The 14,268-nt window shown below is 40.6% G+C and overlaps 1 protein-coding gene across 3 annotated transcripts in view; it reads right to left on the bottom strand.

Annotated features, from left to right (window-relative positions):
• MTDH (metadherin) overlaps positions 1-13,775 on the bottom strand; it is a 36,506-nt gene extending 22,731 nt beyond the window's left edge. The window contains exons 1-4 of one of the 3 annotated variants that reach the window (XM_080609831.1): positions 12,035-13,775; positions 6,096-6,200; positions 1,731-1,812; positions 1,081-1,260 (exon numbers count right to left, since the gene is read on the bottom strand). In XM_080609831.1, the coding sequence (XP_080465957.1) occupies positions 1,081-1,260; positions 1,731-1,812; positions 6,096-6,200; positions 12,035-12,439 (772 nt within the window). In that variant the 5' untranslated portion in view covers positions 12,440-13,775. The remainder of the gene's footprint in view (positions 1-1,080; positions 1,261-1,730; positions 1,813-6,095; positions 6,201-12,034) is intronic. The other 2 variants (XM_080609829.1, XM_080609830.1) reach the window with 2 other exon arrangements.
• Positions 13,776-14,268: the final 493 nt, after the last annotated feature.

Here is a 14,268-nt window from a genome sequence, read left to right as displayed (position 1 = left end):
ACATAATTACTGATACTTTAAGAAAAAAAAACCCAAACAAGCCCAAACTATGCATTCCTCAAAGTAAATCACGACATTTCCAGACAACTCAGTGATAAAATCAAAATCCTCCAATTTTTATTATTTGTGTTTATTTTGCACACAGAATGAACTCAAAAAAAGATTTAGGGCCTATAAACCAAGTAACCACAGATTTCAAACAACTCTAGCTAGTTTCCCCAAGAATGAAGAGCACAAATCTAAAACAGAGGCTGTCATTTTTCAAGCAAAGAGCAGCTCTATGTATTTCAGAAATATATAGCTATTTCTAATTTCTACTGTACCATGAAAACACTAGATACAGCTGAATGCCGTTAGAAAGCTACACTGTTTTCAGATTCTTTTAGCTTCTTAAACCATTTCTCAGTAGCAGCCAAATACAAATTCTTACGCCTACACACAGTTTAAACGAGCCCATGCAGTTTTTTTTTCTGAAATAGTAGCAACCACAGAGCCTAAAGCCAACATTTCCTCATTGAATCCTTGGCTATGGTCATTGATCTACTAATTCTCAGCCAGATGGGCTCCACTAGTATCAACAGGTTTTGTACAGGTACTACTAAATCTATGTTGGAAAAAAAAATGTCTACATGTTAAGCAGTGAATGAACCATGAGGAGAACTCATGGGCATAACCTTCCCACAAGGAAGCATTTGAAACTTTTAGCTGGCTCCCTGCAGTCATGCTGAGGGTGCCTTTGAAGTTTCCAGAAACGTAAAGGGCAGAGTCCGCAGAGCACAAGGGAAGGAATGGGGCGATGGGCTCATGCAGCTGTGTAACTACTGACAGAGGATGAGTGTGGAGGCCAGTGTCTCAGCCACTTGCTCCAGAATGTTCTCTCGTGAGATTCCCTGTAAGTGTGGCTCAAAAAAAAGGGTGGAGTTTTGCACAATGAAAAGCAGCTTTATACAGCTTGAAACAATTGCCTCAAAAGCTACACCTCTAAATATACTTATCACACATCCAAAGAGAGTCATTATTTAAGCATTCAAGTAAAGTTATTTTTCTACAACAAATTCAGAGACCTATGGACCACCATACCTTTATTTTTTCTGAGACCAGCTGGAAGTGATGCTGTAGGCACCAGCTGTTCAATGGATACAGTAACTGTATTTTCCACCCCTTGGAGACTGGATTCTGCTGAGCCACCGTCGGTCAGCACCTTGTCTCGCTTACGCTGCTGTCGCTTCTCTCTGTTACTGATTTTTGTTTCCCAGGCTCCTAAAATATTACCCAAATAAAAACATCACAAAATACGTCAGAGAGTAAAAAAGAAAGCATTTTAGCTTGTTTCATATTGAGCTTAAGTCTGAGTACCGGTTGAGTTTAAAAACCACAGACGTGGCAGTCAACTTCAACATTAGCTTGAAAACATGAACAACTGGCCAAAAGAAGTTTTTCTGGGTGCAATATGATAATACTTTGCTTCATCGAGCAAAACATGAACAACAAGGGCCCTGCTATTCACAGTTTTTCCTCAGGTTTTGTAAGGTTAACTTAAAAAAAAAAAAAATAAAAATCAGTTGAAGCTATTAAATACGGCTGTTTGAAAGGTCATATTTCCAGATATAATATGCAACTATGGTGTTATGATAAAATTGTTTCTTTATATAGCACAAGCAAGTAAATCTTATATAGCAATTAACCCAAAAGAAGTCTAATTGCATTTTTTGTGCGTTTGCGTTCAGTACCTTCATCAACTTCCTTTCCATCTAGACGTGACATATCCTGAACCGTTTTAGCATCTCCCTTTGATTTCTTTTTTTTCTTTGACTAGAATAAAAATAAAACATTATCTTAATAATTACTTAGTGATCACTTGTCATAGTGATTTAGAATTCCTTCTTTCCCCTAATCCCCCCCCAAAACAGAGGAGTAAACTTGAAACAGATTTTCTGAACAACTGTCTGTACAGACAGCCCCTTGAAAGGAGTACTAAACAATACTAATTGCTAAACATAGTACCATTGAATCAACATGAAAGACTTGTGCAGTGCAAAAATGGCAGGTGGGTGGAACAATTACTTATCCTACATATCATAAAACCTGATGGAAGAAGTTATGCTGATGGCATTACAGTCACAGAGGAAAATGGACTCTTTGGCAGGCAGATCCCACCCTGGCAAAATTTGTTTTGTGCAGAAGCAAGTATAAAATTATACATGGAGAAATAAGTAATGCCAGTGACTCATTTAAAAAACAGTGGGTAAGAGAATTCCAGCTTGGAAAATGACTTCAAAACAGGAACTGCGATTAGAGTCCATGCAATAGATACACAGGATTTTTTTTCCCAAGGTTTTGCCAGTTATGGCTTCTTGGCTATACAAGCACAGATAAACAAAGAGGAACAGAGATGACTACTTCTGCAAACAGCAATATAATGTGTTATAAAGATAACATTGAGAAAAAAAGAGGAAAAATGACCAAAGATACTGGGAGAGAGAGCGTATTACAGAAAACCTTCAAGTTTAATCTTTTGATAAGCTAAAGTGATGGCAAATTGACCTGACTACCGAAGAACTAGACTGAAAAGCTTTTCACTATTGTATAAAGATGTAAGAAACACCAGATAAACCTGAATGAAAAAAACCCAGACTTTTTAAAGAAAGATGGTTATCCATTCAAATGTTATAAGGGGAACTATTCACTGATTCACTGTCTCTGGAATATTTGAATAAGGATATTCTAAGAATGGCTGAATGTCTTTCTGGAATCCATGCTTTTGTCAGAGTAAGATTAGTAATTGTCAGCTTTACACCTGAGTTCAAACTATATGATATTCCAGTCTTAGATGTCCAAGAAAAGTGTAACAATCTTTCTAGAATTCAGAATTGGCAAAAGCTAAATTATTACTCCAGCTGCAGCTGATAACCTATGGGCCCACAATGGCATGCAGTTCACATGCCTCTTGAGTTAGCATGCCCCGAAAGTATCATGTAGCTTCAATGTAAGTACTGAAAGCTGTATAGCTTGATAGCGCAGCACCACAGACAATTTCACTGCTTATACGTAATGCTGTGCCAATACACCTGTAACAGTTAGGGAACTGACTTAACTCATGGTTTACTGTACTAAGAGGCCCACAATACAGATGGACCCAAACTGAATTATCTTACTTAGTTGCCCAGGAGGATACCTTTATCCACATACCAGCAACCTAACTTCTGAGGAAGTCCCCAAAAGAGAAGAGACAGTTTCAAAAGCACTCTGATAAAAATTAGTTCTAAGACTATGAACAAGCCACATTATTTGCCAGAACACATTATAAGGAAAGAATTAAAAGAGGAAATTAAAAACAGCATGAAAACCAGTTACAAATTGCTTCTCAGAGCTCAAGCAGAGGAAAGATTACTAAGTTTGTACCTACGTCTCCCATTTTCAGCTACATTGAGAACAGAAATTGAGGTCCTGGAATCTCTCACCCACAAAGCTGTAAATACCCAACTGTCCTCTGGCACCAAGAGAACACCTGCAATTACTTCAGAAGTCTCCCAGATAGCAGTTTAAGATGACTGTTCCTCCAAGTTATGCCTCCAGTTTCTTAAACAATTAAATTAGCTCCTACAGAGATATTGACATTAAATTGTACACTTCTCACAAAACATGGAAGCTTAACAGTTTTAAAAATAAGTTTTATTAACAAACACTGTTATTAAAAAGATAAAGAATTCAAATCTTGAAAATACATTTACTTTTCCTCAGTTACTAGAACCTTATCTGAAAAAAACCACAGAACTCTGATTTAGTTATCCAGTTTATTTCCACCTACCAAACTTGGTGTTGTTAACAGTCACTATCTGTAACAAACTGACAAAACCAGCAAGAGATGTTAAAGGTTACTGAGCAAGATAGCAGTGATTCTGCAGAAGCATATTCAGCGTCACCTTCTGCAACACAGAAAGCTGCCAGTGTTGGCTCTGCCATCAGCCAAAGAGCACATGAGGAACTCGGCAGTCGTTAAGATGCATTGTCCTCTATGCAAGAACAATGGGGAAAGAAACCCTTTCTTCCTCATCTCTAATGGTCTGTTTATTTCTAGTATTCAAGACAAGGCAGTCGTGTGTTTGCAAACAGAATGAGCAATAGAGTTTTAACATCCCAAATCTCATGCAGAATCAATTCTTAGAGACAGTCCTTTGCACTACAAAAAAAAAAAAAAAAAAAAAAACACAAAAAACCAACAAAAACCCCCCAAAACCCTAAGCTGTGCAAGTCACTAAAATGGAAAGAAGGAAAGAAACTATTCAGCGTCAAGGGAACCATAAGCCCACAGTCACAACCCAGGTATTACCCAAAGTGAAACAAATTACACAACTTAAGTTACTGAAAAACATGCATGAAATTAATACCCCTGAAGCAGCTAAGAAATACAGAAACATAAAGGGAGAGCGATTTTCATTAAAAGCATATATTCAAGCAAAAAAAAATAATTAATCATACTCTTCAGGTTATAGATTATATACATCCACAGATCTACACACATGCACATACTAATTAAACTCCACATTGACTTATAGCACCCATGCCAAGCTCTGTGTCCCACAATGACACACAGAACCCCTTATAATCTTCTTAGTAGGTTTATAATGTTAACAAATGTAACAGATGCCCTGAGAGGCTTAACCAAATAATTGAATGGCTGTAAAGTTACTTGTTGTTTAAAGAAAGTTCTTGGGCATGCTTTTAATTGGAGGGTAGCAATCATGCTTGCCCAGGGTTCCCAAAGTGATACAAATCCATAATTAGTTAAAGAAGCTGCTGATCCATATAGTGATATTGATTTCCTGGAGCTGCAGCTTCAACTCAGTATTTTTAAACTCAGGTCACTACATTTGCGATTTTAAGGTAAAGCTTAAGTTTAGTATTTAAACACCATACCTATTTGGAAACCTGCTTGAGATAAAGTCAAAGTTGAAAGGAAAAAATATACTTATTCCTTCAGATCAAATTTCATTACGTTCTTGAAAAACAAAACCCAAAAGCAAAACAAACCACAAAATCCATCTGATGAGTGACACATGGAGAAGAGAAAGAAATGTGCAGCATGAAATTTTAAGGCAAACCCATTTCACAGAAAAGTCTATTTGCCAGTGCTAAAAATGTTTAGAGCCCTATAGCCAAGTAAAAGGATACAGTCTTTTAGCCAACGTACTAACTCCAAAAGAAGTTATTATAGAATAGTCAACTCAAAGCTCGAATGAGCTAAACAAATTACATCATGCAACTACTGTTTTCTGGCTGTTTATGCATAATCATTTATTTTTCCAATACTCCTCAGTACAGTTAGAACAAATGCATTTTGTTCAAGAAAATAAATCAGAAATCTGTGACGGCAGGAACATTTCATGCGCACCGTTAGCAAAAGAACAAAACCAGAAATTATTGTCAAAGGCCTATCATAAATATATTCATGCTGCCTACAAATGATAGCATTTATGATAAGGCTAGGAGATAGAAGTCCTCACAATGAAAAAAAACCCCAAACCACTTGCCATTAGTATGGTTACCTCTTAAAGCTACAGACCAAACTTTTACAAAACGCTAATGTAGCTGTTCAATTTGTTTAACAAAAAGCTCACACCAGACTTCAAAGCCCGTATTTGTCATCAGAAATTAAGAACTCTAATCACTAATGGATACATCTCACAAAAGAAATAAGCAGACACATAGTCTCAATCCTTTGAATAGCAGTCCCCACTTGTTAGACCACAAGCCACTTAACAATACTAACATTACATTGCACCTCCAGAGAAGCCCACAAAGATGAAAAACAAACTTAATTTCTGCAGGCTTAACACCTTCACAAGGTGAACAGGGATATCAGTATTTAGTGGGGGGTGGAAAGGTGGGTTTGCTTCATGCAAACATTACATGATAAGGCATGACTCAAGAAAATACTACTTTAGCTCTTTCCAGCACCAAATCAGATTAGTACTCCTCACAGTAAGAACTACGCCTCATGTCAGTAACAAGATTTCAAACCACAAACAGAATTATTAGCTATTGAAATAACATGCACTAAACTTTGACATTGTCATTTCATATCCATAACTGACCTTTTCATTCTTCTTTTCTGTGTCCACAGGCTGCTTTATATTTTCCTTACGGACAGCATGTATTACTTCATCCTCAGATACATCAAGGAAAGACCGTCCATTAGGCTGTGTAAACAGTAAGTGTGAATAATAATGAATTTGGAGAAAGCAGACCCTCACTGAAACGCAACTATTTGATGACTGAAAAATGCTTACAAGATTAGTGAGTAAAGCAGACAGAACCATGGATTGGTGCTCAAAATACCTACTGCAGTTCTGTATTTACCAAACACAGAAATGAGAAAGGAAACAAAACAGGTCTCCTCATTTCATCTCAACACATTCAACACAGGAATTGCTTCTCAAAAGGTAAATTTCTGAAAGTTACCAGCTTTCAGAACAGCTACAAAGGACTGCAACAGTTCTGAAAACCGATTCAGAACAGCTACAGTGGAATGTGCCATAAATTATCTAATTAAATGAACACATTTACCACATTGCAGCAGCTCAGCAACAGGCTGAATTCTTAAAACAATTTCTACCTAACCAAATTTCTGCTATTTCTACCTATGCATATCCCTCACAGCTCATTTCCTTCACAAGTTAAACTTCAGAGTAGAACTTCATAGTAGTCAAACACAAAGCATGACAACCCATTGTCCTTTTCAGAGTTGATTATAGATATTACATTAGTCTACCATTTTCCCCTCACATAATAAAGGAAAGAAAATTAGCATGTATTAATTAACATACAAAATTAAAACTCTGGGCAATTATTAAATTAGTCTTTAGTAACACAGGCAAACACCCTAGCCCACACATTCCCTATGCAGAAATGTTAATAATATTTTAAGTTTATTGTTAACAAAAAGCTATGACTGAATCCCATTCATAATGATTCAGATACAGACTGAAAATTAACACATTAAGCATACATAACTACTTCACAGTTACTTTAATTTCTGCAATTTCTTTTAAAATAAAGCCTAAACTACATTATCTTTAGTTATCCTTGTTATTAAACCCCTCAAAGTTATTTTAACTCTGCATCACACAAGCCTGACTGCTTTGAAGTAAAACAAAGGCCATGTACAAATTCGTGTGACTTACTCCTTCAAATACCAGATCTGATCCTCAATTTAACTGGCACAGGTTTTTAAGTCTTGCCATGTTATATTATGCTTACAAATCACCCTTGGCATGACTTCACCACTGCATAGCACAGTATTGCTTACTGAAGTTAGACAGCATGCCAACTTCTTATTTTCTAACTATTAATAGAAATTGAAAGATCAGGTCACTTAAACCTTCTTCTTCTGCAACAACCAGTTTAAACTAGACTTTTTCATATCTAAGATGCAGCACATTTCCATGAGCATTCTGAAATGAAGCATATCTTACAGATCCGGGTCCCAAAACTCCAAAAGTGCCCCTCAAAAAAGATCACAGTAGTTGATTCCACAGGGATACTGAAGACCTGATAATTCAATCTTGAAAAAAAATGCATTGCCAAAAATCAGTTCTGGAACCCGTCTATTTTCTTCAGATTCTGCACAGCAATGTTATTAGTGGTGTGATGTCTTTCAATTCACATTGGTATCCGTGACATTTAAGATCTTAAGCTGGAGAAAGAATCACTATTTCTAAGTTATTTATCCATAGAGTTAGATAACAGATTGTTGCATCCAATATTGGACTTGTGTAAAAAATGTTTACAGCCAACTAACCTTCCTAATTCTGTACCTTGCTTTGCTTCTTTGCTCTTACATACATACATTAAAGTGAAAACTACTTTTTTAATTCCTCATAAATTCAACAGATAAAAGTTTTAATCTTTAATTTAAAAATGAAACAAAACAAAAAAATTCTCAGCTCTCTCTCTGAAGCAATAAACCAACTCATGTCCATTAAGAACCCTCTGGAAAAATTCATCCACATGACTCTTTTAAAATGCTGTCTGATCATCTGATCATGTAAACCACCATTAGAAATAGGTTTAAAAACTTGAACTTTGAGACATCTCTCCCCAAATGTATCCCTGAATTGTAACAGTCTCCTTTTCAGTGGAAGCTTTTGACATCCATTTTCTGCCCACAGATGAATCATAGAATTTTAACAAAAATTCATATGACCGTTTTTGGTTATACAAATTATAGTAACAGAGGTGGGAAAGAAAAAAAGCTTCCTATAGTATTCAGAAACATTTTTTCTAAAAACCAAGTACAGCCAAAAAGACTAAGTTTAAAACTTTATAGTAATATCTTAAACATCCAGTGGCAATATGAATTCATTCAAATTGTGCAACTTATTATTTGGCATTTTAATTTCCTCAACCCAAAAGCTACAGGGAAGGTGCAACAAGGCAGAAATAGTGCTGTTAATAACACTACTGATTTTTGAACACATTTCTTGCCTGCTGATCTTAAAATACCAGTATTTAAACAAAACATTTTCACACACATTAACTTGAAGGCATTAAGATAACCCAGAAGTAGAATAAGTTTTGCTTAGACTGTTAAAATGAAAAATGCTGTTCTTTAAATACGGTACAGTGCAACAGATACCTCAGTTTCACAACTTCAAATGGCAGTAATGAAATTGCTAGTGTTTGAGACTTACAAGGCTGTATTAACCAAAGTCCTTAGTTACACATTATAAAGATATGCCTACTTAGAACATCTTTGGCAAATGAAAAAATCTGTTTACCAGTACTATTTTCTGTAAGTTTCTCTGAAGAAAGAAACTTTTCTCTGAGCAGTGAAGAATGCTACAGCCCTACTTCTCCTGCAATTTGACAATTAACATATACGTAAACATGTGAGTATCAGCTGGAAGTATGAAAAAGTCTTTATGGAGTCTATTTTCAAGTGCAATAAGCATAAACCAGTCATAGCCTGAAAAGTTCTTCCAAGCAGACCAAGTAGCAAACTCTCTCAAATGAATGCAAATGCTTTTACTAAAAAGTGTAGACTCTGCTGTCCAGGTGTGCTTTCAACCAAAGCAAGAACATAGTCAATTTGGTATTTTCTGGATCTACAAATAGATGATGGCATGAGTGGCCTTCTAAACCATTAGCACAGTATGCAAGATGGGTACTCTCAAATTTCTGTGGCGGTTTGCAGATTGTATACAATGCACACAAAACCAGTCTCACCTTTATCTACTGAAGGTTTGGGAAGCACAGCAATTATTTAGAAGGGAGAAAAATTAAAATTAAAGCTGAAGAAATCTTTTGAAAGAAAAAGAAGTCTAAATGAATGCTAAACCATTTCAGGTTTTTTTTTTCCCCTTCCTCAGCAAATAAATAACCAGAATCTCATAGTTGCTACTGTACCCATCTAATGCAATGCTATTCAACTAAACTTATTTTACCAAAAATATCAGGTGAGTTGCACCCTACCTATACAGAAACTGAATAAAGTCACATGCAAAACAAAGCAGTAATACTCTTCCTCAGAAAGGGTACAGTGAAGAACATTTCTGATTCTGATGGATGAGTTACGCATCACCTGCCATACGATGAGCTCAGTAATTCTGTATTAAAGTAACCCTACAGCTTTTAATTAGACATCTGTAGTATGCTCTTTAATGCTACAAGGCCAGTTGCTCTAAGCTTTCTGAAATGCCCACAATGGAAATCTAAACCCTGGCACAGCAAACCTTGCAGTAAATCTACTGATAATAGGCTTACTCTTTTCCCTTCACAGAACCTCAGTAACAGCATCACAGCACACAGAAGCACAAGATAAAAATGACTAGGCAGCAATCAGTATGAATTTTTACTGCATCTTTAGATTTCTGATATTATTTTGAGAATTATTTGTGCGAAAGTTGGGAAACATGCTAATATAGGTCTCTGTGAGAACTTCTTCTGGAAAATGAGCATAAGGCAAGTCTATTAAACTTTGCCACCAATATAAACTTATTTGCACCGCAGTTAATGATTTCAGTTGGTACCTTTTTTTTTTTTTTTTATTTAAAGGTTTCTTTTTTTTTTCTAACACAGAAATAATGAACAGAGTACTACAAAAACAGCTATAAACATATTAACAACACAGACTGACAGCTGAAAAACTATTTTACTCTTTATGGAAATATTTGCTTTTACATAGCCTTAACTTTATTCTTGAACGAACCAAGCTTGAAAGAGCATGAGTAGTTATATTCACCCAAAATGTCAGTTAGTTAAGTTCTATATAAAATTAATACAAAGTTTGCTTTCCTGCACTACAGAGCATTGTCAAGTTAGCAGTGTATCTACCTCTTTATCTTCTGTTGGGGCAGGTTTTTTTTAATGTCTTCAATGATGACTTGCAAGAGCTCATGCTTTGTTTTCATACTCGAGTTTAAAGAAAATAAAACAAGGAAAATTAAACTGTTTCTAGGATTAGTCTTAATTTTCAAGAAGGCATAACAGATCTACTAAATCTTGAAAAATCTGCAGGTCAAGATTGCAAAAAAAATTGCATCTTCAACATGCTTTCTCCAAAATGGAGACCTAGCTACACTGCAAAGATTCTGACTCACAATGCTTCCTCTTCTTGGTGTTCTGCATTCAGTCTCTTGCAACTTCCAGAATAAACTTCAGTAGTTCACTGCTCAAAGAGAGATTGGTGCTGTACACAAGCATTTTCTCTTCTTGTAAGATATTCTAGCCTTAAATTCTCATTAAAAAACATACCCTAACTTCTCAAGTCTTAATACTGCTGAACTCAAATGAAGGTACAAACCCATTTTCTCTGCCTTTTCTGGTCATTAGGGAAACAATTCAGGTTTTATAAAGCAAGATATAATTAAAAGATGCAGTTGGAACAGGCAAGAGACATCTGCTGCACTTTCATTCCTATAATCCATTTGGACATAAATAGGATTACAAACATACTAACAATACAAAAGCTATAGAAGCAATCCTTTTGAGCCCCCAAACTACAATACAGTAAGACAGTTGATTTCTGCATTTTACTAATTTTCTCATGAAGTGTACGCATACTGTCAAAGAAGAAAAGTTCCCATACAACATGCCGAGGACTGAGAAAAAAAGGCAGGAATGATCTGTTTCTACAGGGCTGCTAAGACACAGATTTCCTTATTAAAGGAGATGATCCTTACTGAACAACTAAATCAGACATATTCCTACTGAGGCAAGCTCACAAGATTGACGTTAACATGTTCCATCAAAAAGACACAGTGAAAAGCCTTAGTCAAGTTTGAATCATCACAGCATTTATGGGGCGTTACAACGATGCTTCCAATAGTCTATACCTGCCTGTACTGCAACTCCTGGCTTGAAATTCTAACCCATGCTAAGGTCTCCACTGAAAGCACTCGATGAAAAATAATAAAAAATGATGCATTCGTGTAATTATTCTTCCCATTAACAAGCTTCTAAGAAGAAACGAGCTTTCTTCTCATCACTCTGGACTATTAACGTGCAATTTCTGCATGTGTGCGCTGCTCTTCCAGGTTTCAAAGCAACAGAGTAACCCAGACGACACAAGACAGCTCAGCTCCAGAGCGGTGAGTCAGGACCCCCCCTCGCCTCCAAGGGCAAAGAGCACCCAGGTGAGCCGCACGGCCGTCCAGGGGGAGGAGCTCTATGGCCTCCAGACCCTGCGGCCAGGCCTCCAGCTCTTCTCACCAGTGCCTATTGGCCGGCAGGAGTTTCACAGAGCAGCGGGCACAGGGGACAAGGCCTGGGGAGAGGTACACCCAGCGCTCGGGGCCGCTCGCCAAACGCGACTTCCCCCTCGCCTTCCCGCAAGCGACCCACCGCGCCCGGCCGGTGCCACTACAAACGCCGCCGCCGTCGTCCTCATCCTGTCGCTGTCAAGGAGCCTTTCATGCCCCTCCCTCGCGGGAGCCCTGACCCGGCCGCCGGCCGGACCCAGCCGCCTCCCGCACCCCACCGCGTCCTTCCGCCGGAGCGGCGCGGCCCGAGCGGCCCCCGCAGCCCCACTCACCCGCGCCGTTTTCTCCGACAGCTTCTTCTTGTTTCGCTTCCTCTGCTCGTCGCCTTTCAGGTGCAGCTGCCCGGGACCCGGCCCCACCGCCTTGCCCTGGCCTCCGCCGGCTGTCAGGCCCGCGCCGGCCGCCTCGTTACTCTTCCTCTCCGCCGCGCTACGCGCTGGCTTCCTACGGAGCCCGCCACCGCAGGCCACGGCCAAGAGCAGCCCCAGCAGTCCCAGCCCCAGCGCAGCCGGGACCACCAGGGCGAGCCAGGTGGGCAGGCTCTGCGGGTGGAGACCCAGCTCGAGGCCCAGCTCGGCACGCAGCAGGCCGAGGCCGCCAGACAGGACGTCCCGCACCCGTGCCGCCGCCTCCTCGGCCTGCTGGGCCACCGCCTCCTGCCAGCTCTCCGCAGCCATCGCGGTCCCCTGCCCCGCAGAGGCCCAAACCGGGCGGGGAGGCGAGGGAACGCTCAAGCTGAGCGCATCGCTGTCTCGGGAGAGTCGCGCTCACCCGCCCGAACCGGAGCCGCCGGGGGCGCGTGTGGAGGAGGGACGACGGGACACGAGCACAGCCTCGGCGGGACGCAACTGCCTCAGCCCCGGAGGCGCCCGGGTCTCCTCCTCTTCCTGCCCGCCCTCCGCCTTGTGCGCAACGTCACCGCCTCGCCGAGCGCCCGCCGCAGCGCGCCACCGCCGCCATCACCGCGAGGCTGACGCTTGAAGGGCGGGCATGGAACTCCCCAAAGCCCATCTCCTCCTACTCCTCCTCCTCCCTTTCCCCCGCTCAGCCCAGCCTAGCTTAGCCCAGCCCAGGGCGGCGCCGGCCGCGGGGAGAGGGGAAGGGTGATGCGGGGAAAGGGGAGGGGTGGCGCTGGGAGCAACTTCGACGTGGCAGCCAGGGAGCGGCGAGGGCCGGGGGGTGTGTGGCCTCTGCTGCCTGGGCGGGAGACCCCGGGCGTCTCACGGCGGACTGAGCTGGCTGCGGGCGGGAGGCCAGCGGCTCTCGGCGGTCAGTGGGTCCCTCCCTCGGGGGCGCTCCCCACGGAAATGTGCACGTGCGGAGCGGAGCGGGCTGCCCCGGGGCCTCCCGGCGCGGTGCCGAGGGTCGGCCTCAGACCCGCGTCCCTCCCTTGACAGGGTCTTGCCGTACCCGCGGCAGCGTGGGTGTATCGCCACAGTAACGATCATTACTGGGCTCTGTTTTAACCTGCGATTGCTCCAGAGGGGCGGTTCCGGTGCGGACACGGAAACTGGCGGTCTGTGGGTGCTGTCAGCAGCAGTGTAACTCCGGGAGCAGCCCTGGGGCGGTAGCAGCAGCCGGGACCAGGACCTGCGAGAGGTCATCCCTTCTGCAGAGAAGGCTTTTGAAAATGTTGCCAAGAAAACCCCAACCCAAAACCCCAGTGTACTTTTAGTTACTGCTAAATACAATAGACAAGGTAATAGAACAGCATAGATTTCTTTTGCAAGCCATATTGTGTAAGTTCTTAACTCCCACGAACTGTATGAATATGTCAAACAGCTGCATGAAAAGTACAGCTGTGTATCACGATGGGAGGCCTTTTGTCATTAAGGTCTCTAAAATGACATTTCTCCATATACTGTAAAAATGAGTCTGAAAAATTTTCCCCCAAGAATTTTGTCTTGATTTTTCATCAATCCAGCCTCAGCATCCAGAGTTCCTGCAGAATTTGAGCTGTCAGAACCTCAGAGCTGGCATTGTTGAGCGGCTCCACGGTGGCTATGGGCTTCTGCAGTGGTGCATTGCTGGAAAGTAATATATTCGTGCTTTCCATATGCAATTGTAAAAAATACTCTTCTCTCATAGCCTGCTAGACAAATACCTGGCTTTAGTGGATTGAAATCTGCGTGGGATACTTGGAATTCAAAATGTAAGATAAAATCAGTTTGTTTAAACAGCACAGTGATTGCCTACACTACTTTCATATAACTGCTTTATTTTGTGAAGTCAAAAGTCAAGTTTCACATACAAGTGTTTGTATGTTTTTACTGCTTTCAAAGTTTTTTACTAAAGTACTCTCAAATGGCTTCTAATATTTTTGGTGATGCCACCAGGCAGACAAATCCTGCTTTTCTAATTTACTTCAGTTGGACAAAGGAAGTAGTGGTAGCAGCAACTCTGCTTGGGCAGAGCATTTTACTGGTAGACATATATATACTTTTAGAAGATTTTTAAATTATTATTATTTTATTCAAAGCCATAATACTTATAATACTTTATTATT

Source organism: Psittacula echo (assembly GCF_963264785.1).
Source record: "Psittacula echo genome assembly, chromosome: 2".
In the NCBI taxonomy this organism is placed as follows: domain Eukaryota; kingdom Metazoa; phylum Chordata; class Aves; order Psittaciformes; family Psittacidae; genus Psittacula; species Psittacula echo.
Note: the sequence above shows the minus strand (reverse complement) of the source record. Positions and strands in the feature narration are given on the sequence as shown.